The 15,382-nt window shown below is 42.7% G+C and overlaps 1 protein-coding gene across 1 annotated transcript in view; it reads right to left on the reverse strand.

Annotated features, from left to right (window-relative positions):
- Positions 1-1,994: 1,994 nt before the first annotated feature.
- The window catches only part of BTRC (beta-transducin repeat containing E3 ubiquitin protein ligase), a 137,632-nt gene continuing 124,244 nt past the window's right edge, over positions 1,995-15,382 (reverse strand). The window contains exons 10-14 of the mRNA XM_075257527.1: positions 14,262-14,380; positions 11,412-11,522; positions 8,578-8,656; positions 3,927-4,120; positions 1,995-2,724 (exon numbers count right to left, since the gene is read on the reverse strand). Coding sequence (XP_075113628.1) covers positions 3,959-4,120; positions 8,578-8,656; positions 11,412-11,522; positions 14,262-14,380 — 471 coding nt within the window. The 3' untranslated portion in view covers positions 1,995-2,724; positions 3,927-3,958. The remainder of the gene's footprint in view (positions 2,725-3,926; positions 4,121-8,577; positions 8,657-11,411; positions 11,523-14,261; positions 14,381-15,382) is intronic.

Raw genomic sequence — 15,382 nt, forward strand, 5'->3', positions numbered from 1 at the left:
TCGCGACATTCCCTCCTCCCGACTAGGCCCACTCATTGGGCCTAATCCGGAGCGGAGTGCGTGACTGGATACCGGTGCAGTGCACCGGCATTCAGTCATGGCTACCCCCGCTTTTCAGTCCGGAACTTGTGGCGGTCTCCGCCTCAGGTTCCGCACCAAAAATCTCTGTGTGAACTTACCCTTAATCTGTAGTAACCTAGAAAAAGTAAAACCTAGTAATTTGGTTTCTTCCTTTCTACTTTCTAGATCCATTGTTTTTGATAAAGACAAGTGCAAAAAAAAAAAAAGGCCACTTTTCCGCTGTTTCTGGACAAGGACATGTCTTTCAGATGAATATATTTAAGAAAAAAAAATGTTCAAAAATTTTTAAAGTTTGGCAAATTTTACAATTTATGCTTCATGGTGTCTGGTGCAGCATGACACAGATTTGGTCTTTGGCGTTTTTGAATAAGAGTCGAGTCATGCGATACCCACCAGATGTAACCTAGCGGGGCAGACTAAATTGTCTTGTAGTGAACTCTACTAAATGCACCAAAATTTCTTAATGTGGATCAAGGGGGATCATAAATTGGGACACATTTATGCCCCTTTTCACAAGCTGATTATTGGGAAACCTTGGTAGGAAACCTTGTTCCCCTTGTAGATCTGCTCCCGATCAGCTAACAAGGAAGTCCTCATTTTTCGGGAGATAGCATCTTTAATTTAGTAAGGAGGAGACTTGTTTGTCGGGAGCTGCTGACCATGAAACGGCCGCAGTAGGGATCGTTTGCTCCCTATGCAGGCCAATGCATTTTACACAGGGAACAGATACACATGAGCACCCATTGATGTGATCTATCGTAGACTGGTGCTCACTAACCCCTATATCAGAAGTATAAAGAGACCCCTAGACTTTTGCCTAACTTTATGCCACCTTTTGGTTGCAATCCAATTTTTTGTATCAAATTTTTGGAGTAATTTGGCACATTGTAAGTCATACTCCCTTTGTTACCCCTTAATAAACATGTGCCAGAATTTGATTAGTAAATCTACTCTATAGAGGGAGTTCTACCAGTTTTCCTTAAAATTCAAGTCTTTTTGAAAAATCACTGAAATACCACGAGAAAATATAGAAATGGATCAGTCTAGACAAATAGGAGACGACTAATAATGTGCTGGGAAGTTAAAGGAGCTGTCCAGGAATTACGGCAAACTGTGGGGCGGTGTCAAACAAGAGTCATACCCTATCCCCGCACTACCTTGTACAGCTCTGGTCCACTTTCACTCCTGTGCCAGGAATCGCCAGGCCTGAAGTAGAGAGGCTCATATGACCACTGAAACCCCTGATGATGTCACTTGCATAAGTCACCTGCTCATTACCAGTGACTGCTGAGGTCATTGATTGGTTTCAATGGTCATGTAGGCCTTTCTGGCCCGATGAGTCCCAGCATGACTTGTTTTACCTCCACCCTGGCCAGCCCGGAGTTTGCTATAATTTCTGGACAACCCCTTTAACTTTTTAAGGAGAATCAGTCACCTCTTAACATGTCAGTTTTTGAAAAATAATTGTATTTCCCATAGAACAAAAATTCCCAGAATTTTTTTTTTCCAACACTGTACCGTTATTTTTAGAAATTTTTTAACTAGGTGTTAACATTATCCTTATCAATGGGGTGTGACCCTACACAATCTTATTGGACATCGTCAGGCTATATAATATAATGGTAACACCCAGTTGTCAATTTTTTGTGGAGTGAAGTGGAGTAAGGGAACGTCACCAATGATATAAGACATGTTGTAAAATTGTATTATGGGAAATGCAATTTATTTCAAAAACAGGCGTGTTAGGGGAATGGACAGATGCCCTTTAAAGAATAAATACATGGCAAAAAAATAAAAAAAAAAATACTAAAAAAAAATTAAAAAAAATGCCAATATAAAAATAACAGGGATCTCGCTATATGATAATAAAATATCTAATTGACACATTTTGACACTACATTTTAATAGCCCATATAGAACTAAACATGGTTCTACAACACATGATTTTATACAATACAGAGGGAAGGAAAATGAATATACACGTGAACGATGAAACATGAAATAAAATAAAAAATTACAATAACTTAAAAAAAAAGGTATGGGAAATTTTTTTTAAAAAAATCATGCTTACATGAGTAAAACACACAGCTTTATTTTACTAGGGGTCTTGAGTCATTCTCGTGAAAGACGTCTTATTCCAATTTCCCAAGTCATTTGCATAAGTTCTAGCAATTCCAGACGTGGCCGCACTTGTAAGCAGCGTGCGCGTGGGGCGCAGTTGAAATTGTTCTTTCGCTTACAGCAAAGCAACAGATATTCTGGCAAGACGGTTAAATATACGTAAAGAATCTGTGACTTGTCCGTCTCGTCTCCTACATTGAAAAAGTTTTAAAGGATACCCCCGCTTACCGATACAGGAGTGTGCAAGCCTCTAGCAAAATAATAAGCAGCAAACCCCTGTACCAATGACAGAGAGAAGGCTAAAAATAAAAAATAAAAAAATGAGGATGATAATCTTCATATAGCAGCACTCCAGCAGTCCGCTGTGCAGGATGGCCCGGGCTGCTTCCAGCTGGCACCCCGGCTCATCGATTCGGGGTGTGTCAAGACAAGCGGGTCTTTGTCATCAAATACTGCTCAAGTAAATTGTTTATTTTCCCGGCATTCACAGGTGAATCATTTAATATTTCTTCCATACAAGTCCTGCGGCAAATCCAAAGAAAGAAAAAACCAAAAACAAAGACATATGAGGTCAGTTTGGAATACAAAATTTTTTTCAGTTCAATGACTATACAGGTTCAGTGCTCATCCAATTCTACGTTATATGGTACAGATGGTCTAAGCCAGGGGTGCCCAATACGTCGATCGCGATCTACCGGTCGATCACAAAGGACGTATGGTTCGATCGTGGGATGCAGCCAGGGATCCCCGGTGTCTGCTTGTTCACAGTGCAGGCTGAGAGTCAACTGTGAACAAGCACTCCAGACACTTGCAGGCCGGGCAGCAGCAGCTCCGGGGGGGATGACGCGCTCCCCGCTCTTAGGGATGGAGGGAGCCGGGGTGCTGCTTGTTCACAGCGCAGACTGAGAGTCATCTCTGGACACTGGCAGGCGGGGTTGCCGCAGCCCCAGCTTGCCAGTGTCCAGAGATAACTCTGAGCCTGCGCTGTGAACAAGCAGACACCGGGGATCCCTGGGCGGCCACAGAACGCCGCTGTCTCCTGCTCTCATGCTCCGCCCGACCCCGTCCACATGCCCACCCCGGCCCCGCCCACAAGAAGTGGGTAGTAGATCTTTTGCCTTGCCAAAAGTCACATGGGAATCCTGAAATCCTCAGGTCAATTAGTGGCAACAGGAAAGTAACTGGTGACATAGATGAGTGACATCACCGATGCCTTTACTTATGTCATGTGTGGCAAAGACTTCTGCCGGCAAAAGAGCTGGAGCCCGCTGATCTGGACACGGAATAACCGGAGGGTCGGGGACTGGTGAGTGTGACTTTTTTTTAAATGTCTCACTTTTCCAGGCCTCCTGCCCAAGTACTATTATTCTTGGACAACCCCTTTAAAGGGAGTGTCACCAGAACCGAACATGCCAATGCACAGACCGATTCAGGTGACCCTAACTTGACAGCCTTTTCCCCCTCGGTGCCTCCGTTGCAGTGATATTGTGGTTTGCTTCACAGAGCTCATTTGTATATGGCTAGTAATGGCCATCTTGGCTCCGACTCACAAGGGGAAAACACGATCTGATTCGGGGGACCCTAACCTATCTGCTGGGCCCTGGTGACAGACCCATCTAACCTCCCTCCACTAATGGCCTATGAATAGGGGTCCAAGACACAAATCGAGTAGAAAGAGAATAAAATGAGAAGCCCCATAAAGAACAAGGTCTACTAGGTCTTACCTGTGCAATTGTGAGGTACTATTTAGTGTTATTTATCTGGAGATATAAGTGTATGTTCTAGAAGGTGAACGAGTGGACTCCGCGTGTGCAGAAGGGTCGTTTAGAAAATCCCAAATGAGTATAGTGTCGTCGTGAGAACTGCTGACTATCTGGAACTCGTCGAACTGTAGACGGAAAACTCTTCCTGAGTGTTCCTGATGAAAAGGAAATTCAGGGTCATAGCATTATACATAGATCCAACCGTAACACAAAATCACACCAAATATGTGACAATATGGGGAAACTTCCCGTTCACTCACTTGTGGTGAATTTATAATTACTTGGCCAACCTGCCACACAAGACATGAGTGTTGGCACATGGTAGGGAGGTGGACATTACAGAGATTGCACTACGGCCTAGCAGGTCAAGTTAGGCCTCTGTCCAGGTAACAGAATATGACATATGGAGAAGACTTCCTTCCATGGGATTGTTCTCTTTACACAATCCCTTTCCATATGCCCTATTTTGTAAGCCCCTTGACCGACTCCTTCTTCCCTAGGTGGCCCTGAAAAGGACCACATTTTACCTCGCCTTGATGGAAAATCTGCCAAGTCTAGGAGACCTTTAAATGTGACACCTCAATGGAAAACATCATGGGGTAAAAGTATAAGATCGTAAACTGTACTACTGAGTCCGCCCAACGACAATATATAAGTGAAGCAGAATTCAGATAGATTTTATATAATATTATATGTCGATATGGTTTGGAGTAAAATTTTTGGACTGAAAAAACAGAATAAATCCTGAAAGGACTCCTAGGAGAGACGTTAGGAGTCCTGCTTACCAAGCCCTCACAGACTGACAGCCATCTTTGTATAAACAACGATAAAAGGCTGACCCCCACCATCTCTCCTAGGAGTCCAGTTGTGATTTAGAGGGTGTCTAAAATAAATTAAAAAACTGAATAAATCCTAATTGGACTCCTAGGAGAGATGGTGAGGGTCAGCCTGTGCGGGCGGGTTAAGCAGGACTCCCACCATCTCTCCTAGGAGTCCAGTTAGGATTTATTCCGTTTTTTTTTTATTTCAGAAACCCTCTAAATCCTATCACCTATATATCAGAGCTCAGTTTATCTCCTATCATATCCTGTTCTCAGATCGGGCAACACAAGTCATTTGACCGGTTCCCCTCTAAAAATTTTCATGACTTAAAATGCCTACTTTCCCCTCCAACAACAGTGCCACTATTGTTCACAGGCTGTGTCTAGCATTACCTCTTTACTCCAATTTTTTTAAGGAGGTGGTCATGTAATACCAGACTTGCCCATGGGCAAAGGTGGCAAAAAACAAAAGAAGAGACTATAAAAGGCCAAGTTCACATCCATTGGAGACTCCGATACAGAAACTGCTGGAAATTGTCATAGAGAAACGTCCTGCACAGTATGAAACTGGTGGACACCCGATGGACTCCTTTATAATCTATGGGGTCTGCACGTGTCCACGGGCTGTTCTAGTGGTCTGGCTCTATGCTGTTTGGGTTCCCCTGCGAACCGGAATGACAGAGAGCTCAGCACAGATGTGAAACTTACATAAGGCTAAAGCCCCACGTTGCGGAAAAGCTTCTTCCCTTTGTCGCAGATTTGCTCTGTTTTTATTTTTTTGAGCCAAGGCCAGGAGGGAGAAGTATAAGAGACTCCTATATATTTACCATTCATGTTCAATCTCAAAAAAAAAAAAAAAAAGAAAAAAAAAAAAGAGCAGCTTTTTTGCAACGTGGGGCCTTGACGCAATCCACCAGAATATTAAAATTCCACCCTGGCAATGGCCCGCGAGTGACATGATTTTGGAAGATTTATTGCAGCATAACTTGATAGGATTTAACCCACCATCTTCAGACATCTGCCTTCCACCTAATAATCTTGTCATTACATTTATTTGTAAGCGCGCCGGTTCCGGGCCGTGTCGTACGCTATGGCTAGATGTCATTGTCAAAACGTCTAACTACACACTAATCTTCAGACCACAAGCTATAAAAATGAGTCATCACACCATCACGCCGGATCAAGCAGACGTTGCGACGTCTTATAAACTTCAAAGCGAAGACAAATGAGCCCGCGATCAACAGCCATGAACTATGAACCTTCTCCTACTGCTTGCAATTTGTACAGAAGCTATAGGAGGCGATTCCATTCCTGGTACTAAGCCAAGATTAATTTTGGACGGCCATAATGGCAGCACTCTAAATTCTGATCTCCTGTGGTCACAACCATACACAAACCACAGCTCCCATCCTTTTAAGTGTGCTTCTATTTAACAGGCCGCAGTGAAATTTTGCCAAGAGGGAAAATAATGGTTCCTGGATGAGGCCGCAATTACACAGATCTTGTTTCACATCAACTTCAGTAACAAATTGAGAGGCTTGTGCTTAGTAGCACTTGCTAAAAATGAAATGAAAGCCTTTTGGCGGTCTGTTCTCTAATACCATGTATCACTAATCCGTGTACAATGTACAATACAAAGTATGTGTCAAGGCTCTTAACACGTGAAACTACATGGTCATCAAATGAGCGCAGGTTTGGGGGACTTTATGTAGTATGGCATTAAAATCGCAAGAGCGGGAAGAATAGAATAGAATGGAGCTTCGATTTTTGATACTACCATTAAGTGTATAAGAATTAAAGGGGCGATAGCCACAAGATAGATGAAGTGTGCGCAAAGAAAAATTAGAAACTGATCTTTAGGTTACATGCGCCATGTTGTCAACAAATATTACCTGGACCCAAACACATCACCATTAGAGATGAGCGAGTAGTATTCGATCGAGTAGGTATTTGAGCGAACACTACGGTATTTGAAATACTAGTATTCAGTAAAAGGCGTTTACCGCGTGGTATTTGACAGAGTACGAGTATCTCGAATACTGTAGTATTCAATCAAATAGCTACTCAATCGAATACTACTCGCTCATCTCTAATCACCATGTACTAACAGAGGTCCGGGTCGGGAGCCAAACAGAACTCAGGACAGGTCCTAATACTGTCCGGGCCCATGACTCGTAGAACAGCAAACGGATACCATCCACGTTCCATCCTTTCATGGATTCGTATATGCACATGGCTGGATGTATGTGGCCTTAGTAGACACTTCAAACCCTAAAAACGGCTGATAAATATTAGACTATTTAACAGCAAAGCAATGTAGATAAGGTTTAGTATATGAATGTGATGCTTGAAGGGGATATCCAGCTTCCAAAAATTATCTACATCTGTTCCCTTGTGCAGCCTTTGCTTGGCTTTATTTTACTTGCTGCTCCTTGTATCACTGTTCTTTACATGCAGTGACTCTGTGGACAAACTACATTTCCCATGATTCATCTGCCTGCTCTCACTCCCTGTGTACTCCTCACTGTTCCCTTGTGCCTGTGTACTCCTCACTGTTCCCTTGTGCCTGTGTACTCCTCACTGTTCCCTTGTGCCTGTGTACTCCTCACCGTTCCCTTGTGCGCCCTTTACTTGGCTTTATTTTACTTGCTGCTGCTTGTTTAATACATGCGGTGGATCTTTGGACAAACTACATTTCCCAAGATTCATCTGCCTGCTCTTACTCCCTTTGTACTCCTCACTGTTCCCTTGTGTACCATGTACTCGGCTTTATTTTACTTGCTGATGCTTGTTTAATACATGCGGTGGATCTTTGGACAAACTACATTTCCCATGATTCATCTGCCTGCTTTCACTCTCTGTGTACCCCTCTCTTCTCTACTCACCCCTGCAATGAAATCACAGGTAATAAATTCCTCCCACATCTGAAATCAAATGCTGCTATGATATTCGTTTGCAATCTCACTCCCCCTCTCTCCTATGAGTAGCAAACTGAGAATGAGCGCAGGCAGATGAATCATGGGAAATGTAGTTTGTCCAAAGATCCACTGCCTGTATTAAACAAGCATCTGCAAGTAAAATAAAGCCAAGCAAAGGGAGCACAAGGGAACAGTGAGGAGTACACAGGGAGTGAGAGCAGGCAGATGAATCATGGGAAATGTAGTTTGTCCAAAGATCCACTACATGTATGAAACAAGCATCTGCAAGTAAAATAAAGCCAAGCAAAGGGAGCACAAGGGAACAGTGAGGATTTAACACTGCTCTGGATGAATTTGTATATAATTTTTGGAAGCTGTATAACCCCTTTCACCACCAGACACATCTCTAATGTGACTGTACACACAGAAATGGTCACATATTGCAAACTACCCTATGGGTATGAGGATCTATACAAATTCTGTGTGTACTTGTTCTTGTTGCACCTGCAATTTCTCAAATGCAAAATTTCTGACACTGTTGGCTAAATCTTCCGATCCTTATCTTTTTACAATAACCGATAAGTATAAAGTTATAGGAAAGTTCATAAAAAAATTAAGATTTTTAACTAAAATACAACTGTATTTTATTAAACAGCAATGCACACACTATAGGATACCGTATTTGTGGTGCTTATTACTATTACTTAATTTTAATCTCACCATAGTCTCTCGTGAATTTTAATCTAATAATTTGTAATCCTAAGAGATCCCCCCCATTAAATAAGGAGACGTAAAACAAATGGCGTTATTCCGGTATGTTTTAATGCCGTAACGCTTGTGAGCGGCCAACACAACAAATCTCTGTATACTTACCACAAGTGTCCGCAGACAAAGTGTCCCTGCGGGAGCGCGCGGATCTAACGCAGCCACAAGGTCCCACACTTTAATTTTCCTGCAAGCCAAAGAGTAAGTTATAGATTGCTAGCAATAGGAAGAGACAATGTAATAAAACGAGAACAATTCTCAACAAATTAAATGTTGAAACCGGGAATAAAGTGATACATGTAGGTTAATGTACAATGTTTACAATTACGTTATTATTAGCCTGAAGGACATCATAGGGGTCACCTTGGCGAAGGGGAATGGATACAAGTAACCGTCCATGGAGAGGTTTAATTTAGCCAATACATAAAGTACCGAGCTACTACGAGTCAGGTACGGTAGACCAAAAATGGGAAAGGCTGTCGAGACGCAATGTAAGTGCCCATCACCTTCTCTAGAAATGCAATCCCGTACCCCTTGTTCACATCTGCGTTTGGTAATCCGTTCGAGGAGTCCGCATGAGGATCCCCCAAATGGACTACCGAACGCACTGGCAAGCGGTGTGCAGTGAAAGCACACGGACCCCATAGACTATAATGGGGTCCGTGATCTTTCCGCACAGTCTCCGCACGAATCATGCGGACATTCAAGTAGGTAACACTGCGCGGAAAGCACACGGACCCCATTATAGTCTATGGGGGTCCGTGTGCTTTCATTGCACACCACTTGGCAATGCGTTTGGTATTACGTTCCAGGGGGTCCCCATGCGGACTCCCTGAAAAGATTACCAAACGCAGATGTGAACGAGGGGTGATGGAAACCAGGACGGTAATCTAAGGAATTTTCAATGGTTGCGTAAGACATCATAGCTTAAGCAACAATTTCTCCCGATTCTCAGGCCTTCTTCAGAGTGAAAGCAAGAATGACTGCAGCATCTGACTACACGTTATGTTTGTAGTCTGTTACCACGGAGTTGCATAGGATCTGTTGACGCACAGCCTACTGAAAAGTTACGTTATGTAATTTTAGATAGACTCAAGCAACACAAAAAATATTAGGTACAGAGTTCCTAGGACTCCGGTTCTGAAGCAGGACCAGGGTTTACACCCAACAAACAAGTAGCAAGTCAATACCGGGAACCATTGCTACCCAATATCTCCACAAATGTCGGCAGTTGCGTGCACTGCGGGCTCCCCCTCTCCGCTACATACCAATCTGGACATGGGTTTGCCTCTTCCTTCCTCACCTACACATCAGTTCTCCTTTGACCACTGTGTCCAGGCATCAATACCATGGTACGTGAAACAGAATACCATTGTTATGGCAAAAGTGACGGACACACAGGTACATGGCTCCTCACATGACCATGGACTGATCTCTATCCACTGAACGATAGCCGAGATTCCATAAACTCTTACGTGTTTAAAGGGTTTATCCAGTTTCTAGTATTGATATAGATAGAATAGACCCCCGGGACCTGTGCAGATTACCTGTTCCAAAACAACACGGCTCTCTGTAACGTGTACAAGTGAATGCTACAGTTTGTACGACGAGCGAGAAGCACAAACAGGGCTGTGTTGGTACCGGTGATCTTTGGGGGCCTCAGCTACAGTTCTAATATTGAAGACCACCCATCAATGCTAGAAACTGGATGACCCCTTCAAGTCTACGATTACATAGCTCCTCATAGTAGGCTAATGACTTCTGAGTAAATGGCTCACTTCCTGGACTTGATACGTCTATCTCCCATGTCTCCAGTGTGTGTACAATGGCACTACTGTCCATCTCGGGTGAGTGTGAAGCGAGCGGCGGCGTATCTTTAGTCATGTGATGAAACATGAGTGAGCGCCGCTGTCATCTAGATGATGCTAATTAGAGCACGGCCTTAATAATGAAGCCCCGCGGTGAACAGATCAGGAGTATATTTTGATGAATGCTCCGACTAATGAAACATGCTTCAGCTTTGTTACAACCGAATGAAAAATAAGAATATCTACGCCACGCATTTCTAAAATTAACCAAGACAAATGGCACGAAAACAGGTGATGTTAATTAATGGGGCATTTAATGGCATCTGATAAAGATACCTCCCATCCTTCCTCTCCTAATTCTTATACATGAAATCTTTTACCTACAGCGTCTTCTCTGCAGAATTGTGATTACAAAAACACTTTATCTTCTTTACCAAACCATTAAATTGTAGCTGAAACAATAAAAGGAGCAGAGACAAAAATCCAAGTGTATAAAGACAAAATGCAAGCCAACGGCTTTCTGGTGGACAAGGGCATCAAGGAATGGCCACCATGAAAGCTCTCATGGGGTTGTGACTAAGGGTTCTCAAAATCTTCATTTGTAAAGGGTGTTTTAGATATACAGTCATATAAATGGGAAGTAGAGGGGTCTGAGAAAAATATTCTCAAGATTAAAGGTAGGCCTCCATGCTGGAAGTCATCCGACTGTCCAAGAAACAAACCCCGTTGGGCCACCTTAGCCTAGACACAAGATGAGAAACGATTGGGCATGGAGGCATATGGGTTCGGTATGGGACAGGTTTGGTATGGTATCCTGTGGCACTTTTGTCCACAGATTTGTGGAAACCAATATGGCTACACTTCCTGTTATCACGATTGTAACCTTAACCACAACAGAACAGAAAAACGGCAATACAGCAAACCCTCTCCAAAATACAACCACTTTGAGAAGCTCTACTTTTTTCCAGGTCCACCATATACTATGCATACTGGCTATCTACTTTGAGAAGACCACCAGTCATTTTACCGTTTCTCAAGGTAAAACAAGGTGGGGACATCTTGGCTTCTGCGCCGTCATCAGATTCCTGATCAGCTCAACAGCTAGTCAAGAGAAAGGAAGGACAACAGACGTACCCATCATATGCTCCGCTCACTATCCTCTTGTTGTCAAAGCGAATACACCGTACCAGTTCTTCATGTCCTTCGAGAACTCGTAAACAAGCTCCACATTCGATGTCCCACAACCTGAAATGGAATAAACCACATAGCATTCAGAAATTCTCTATCACAAGTATAAAACTATTTCTGTATCTTTTGCAACTGGAACAAATTTCCTACCAGTTGGAACCATTCTATTAACATTATGAGGGTACGTTCACAATATGAATAGTATAGGGCCCCTTGTTTTCCAATAGCTCAACAAAGAGCACCCCAAGAAATTCACAAACCATGAAATTCACTTGGCTCACTCCTAGGAAGAGTGGATCTACTGGATCCCACCACAAAACCACATATGAATATAAAAATAGTGACGGCAAGGTATCACTTCTAAAGAGACACGCTCTAGGTACAAGTCCCTCCCAGCTCTGATGCTAAAGGCGGCCATATCAAAAGAAATTATCAGTATTACAATTGCTCCATTGTTGGGGTGAGGTCCTCTTCTCAAATGAGGCCCAGAAACATCAGATTACACCTCTGAATACAATGGGCACAAAGCACAAGAACCCCCTGAATAGTCCAGGCCATCAGTGATAACCAGAATACCGCCCACGACAACAACTGCTCATTCCACCATTATTTCTCGCATCCTACAAATAAGTCTTCTCGTATCAGTCTTCTAGAACAATGCTGAAACGCGTGAAGAGTAGTTTCCCAGTGGTTAAATACAAGCAAGATCTCGCCACGTCTTCTGCAACTCTGAGAGCTTCTTTGTAAGCCGACGGCGCTCTGCGCAGACATACGCGCTCACATAAAAATGGCTGTTTATTTGAAGCGGTTATAAAGTGGTTTATTTCTAGAATGTTATTTAGGGCTGGATATCCATGCAGAATTTCCCATTCATCATCAACTGCCTCGCTGTTCATTATTGACTGTGTAGTTTCTCTTCGCTTAGATATTGAGTATGAAATAACGGCTCCCTGAAGAAATGGATTGGCTGCTTCCCAGTAAAGACTCAAAACTTTTTTCCTGCTGTGTTATTAATAATTGGATATAACTCCCACTGTTGACAAAAGTAGGATATAAAATCCTTATTCTACAGCAACAAAAGAACCTCGAAAGACGAAAAAAAAAGAGCGAGGAGATGTAGAAGGGATCCTATATACAGCTGCCTGGAGGACCTAGAGGTTTCCATCTGAGCCGTAACGAACGGGAACGTTTCTCCATGTCCATCTTTTGGATACTTCAGTTTGATCCCACAAATCAAAAATCTGCAGGTAAGTAGGCTGAATAATTCGAAACATGGCTATAGAGCATATGGGTACAGAGTTAGAGATATTACTGTAGGGCTTTCCAGGCTTAGTAATTGACAGCCTATCCTTAGGACATGTCATCAACATGAAGGTCTCGCGCCGATGAGCTGATTGAAGACGCCACAGCAGATTTGTATAGTGGATGTTCTTGGTTTTACAGCTTAGCCCATTCACTTGAATGGGACGGAGCTGTGGATAGGTCATGTGACCGATCAACATGACGTTGCATGGCTTAGAGTGGAAACAGCTGATACATTGGGGTCCTGGATGTCCTTTCCCCTCTGATCTTCAATTGATGGTCTAAGCTTAGGATAGTTGAAGTAGATACATTAATGTACAGCAGCTACGCGTTTCGGAACATGGTTCCTTCCTCATGCCATGAGGAAGGAACCATGTTCCGAAACGCGTAGCTGCTGTAGAACATGGTTCCTTCCTCATGCCATGAGGAAGGAACCATGTTCCGAAACGCGTAGCTGCTGTACATCAATGTATCTACTTCAACTCTCCATGGTTGTAATGTGAATCTTTTTATGGATACAAATAAAAGCAATATTTTAATTGTCAGGTCGGTACTGGATTCTACTCCTTTTCTTGTCTCTGAATACTTCCAGCTGGTACAAGTCCGTCTGCTTCCATGCACACCAGTATGATGATGATGATCGCAAGAGGGAGAGCTGAATACACTTGTTTCGTTTTTGTAAGCTTAGGATAGGTCATCAATTAAAGCCCCAAAAAGCACTTTAGGCTGAGGCCCCACATTGCAGAAACGCATCTTTTTTTGTTACAGATATTGATGTGTTTTTTGAGCCAAAGCGAAGAATGGCAACAGAAGGAATGGGAGATATATATATATATATATATATATATATATATATATATATATATATATATATATATGGAGCTCATATACTTATACCTTCAGCTCAATAAAATGCAGCATAATCTGCAACAAAAAAAGCTGCGATCCCGCAATGTGGGGCCTCAGCCTTAAAAGGGTCCTCCAACAGAAACATTTCTTACAACTGGGTCTAATGGGTTAAAAAACATAAGACGAGCAGTACTCATTCACCACTCTCCGTCACTCACTGGGTTCCTTATTTGCCTCCACTTCTTGGTGCCATCTTGGTACACAGGAAATGTCTGAAATTGAGGTCATGCTTGATAAGTCTCTGTAAACAGGATGGGCCAACAAATGTCTGCCCATGTTGATGACCTGCCTCAGCCAGACCTGACAAGCATGAGAACAGGAGCAGGGGCGGATCAGGGAGGCGACTACTGCTCCTTATGTTTTTATCACACCGTGAGCCAGTTTTGAAAAATTTTCCCCACTAGACAACCCCTTTTATTACATGCATAGGGTATACAGTGAGACATTCTTAGAATCAGTGGGGTTCCCAGAGGTCCGACCCCTACCGATCATATAACCTGACCAAAAAGTCAAGTACGTGTTAAGGTAGATTCCAAGTCACGGCTTTCTATCACCCATAGAGATAAAGTACTAGGACATGGTTACCTGATCGTGTTATCGGAGGAGCCGCTCACCACTAGTCTATCTCGATACTGTAGACAAGCAATGCCACGTTTGTGACCATTTAATGTGCGTACAAATTCACACGTACTCGTGTTCCAAACCTGGTAAGAAAAGACAAGAAAAAGTTATTGGTTATATAATAATATAAAAAATAACTGTACAACTTGGACTAAGGCTGACCCAATGCTTTGACCAGGTATGAGGGCGGTTATAAGCATTGGCGAATATTAGTTGTGCCCATTATAACATTCACAATTTATTATGTGTCTAAGAGATGGGCTCAGAACCAGACTGGGGAGACAGATTATGTGTGGTAGGGTAATTCCAGTCATATGCTACGGTATATCACTAGTGTATGCCATAACATAAAGAGGGTAAAGGTCAATTCCTGCACAGCCATGCTCTGGCCACTGGAAGTGAAGGGGGCGGTATTTTATTTTTCTTCCCATGATATCACCAGGAATGCCATGGTAGAAGTGAAAACTATGAAAGGAAAGCACGCAAGCTGTCCCTTCATTAAATGCTCACTAACTTTTCTCACTTCATAGAGCACGTGATTATCGTCCAAAAAGTAATGCACTTTAACTAAAAATGTTGCTGGTTTCTGCCTGAAAACCTATCCAAAAGTTCCTGCCACTAGGCATCTCCCTTCTAGCTAATATGCAATTAATTCCCTGTTGCTAGTGAAGTCTCACCCATAGTGAGTGGAGGCAGAGGTTCTGTTCTGGGGAGGGGCTGATTCTCCTCACAGCCTCCATACGAGTCTGCAAACTGCTTTCTTTGTGCACTGGACTGATTATTCTGTATATCATAGAACGTAAGAAAGGTCTTCTATCTATTTGCTTTTGCTGTTTATAGGCTGCTTCATGCCTGTATGTATTTGCCTTATATATACAGTTCAGTGTTCCTAGATCTCCTATAATATTTTCACTTGGCCTTTTCTGAGTTATTTGCTACTGTACAGTTACTCCTGGCAGAATGACTCTACCATAAAACTGTATAGCAGTCTGCTCAGCTCCTCCAGCTATAGGACATCCTTTTATGGATTAGACTCACTCAACGCTCTAAAACCTTAAGTTTTTGATTCTTATTTCCATGAAAAC

The sequence above is a fragment of the Leptodactylus fuscus genome, chromosome 10, assembly GCF_031893055.1.
Source record: "Leptodactylus fuscus isolate aLepFus1 chromosome 10, aLepFus1.hap2, whole genome shotgun sequence".
NCBI classification, from domain to species: Eukaryota; Metazoa; Chordata; class Amphibia; order Anura; family Leptodactylidae; genus Leptodactylus; species Leptodactylus fuscus.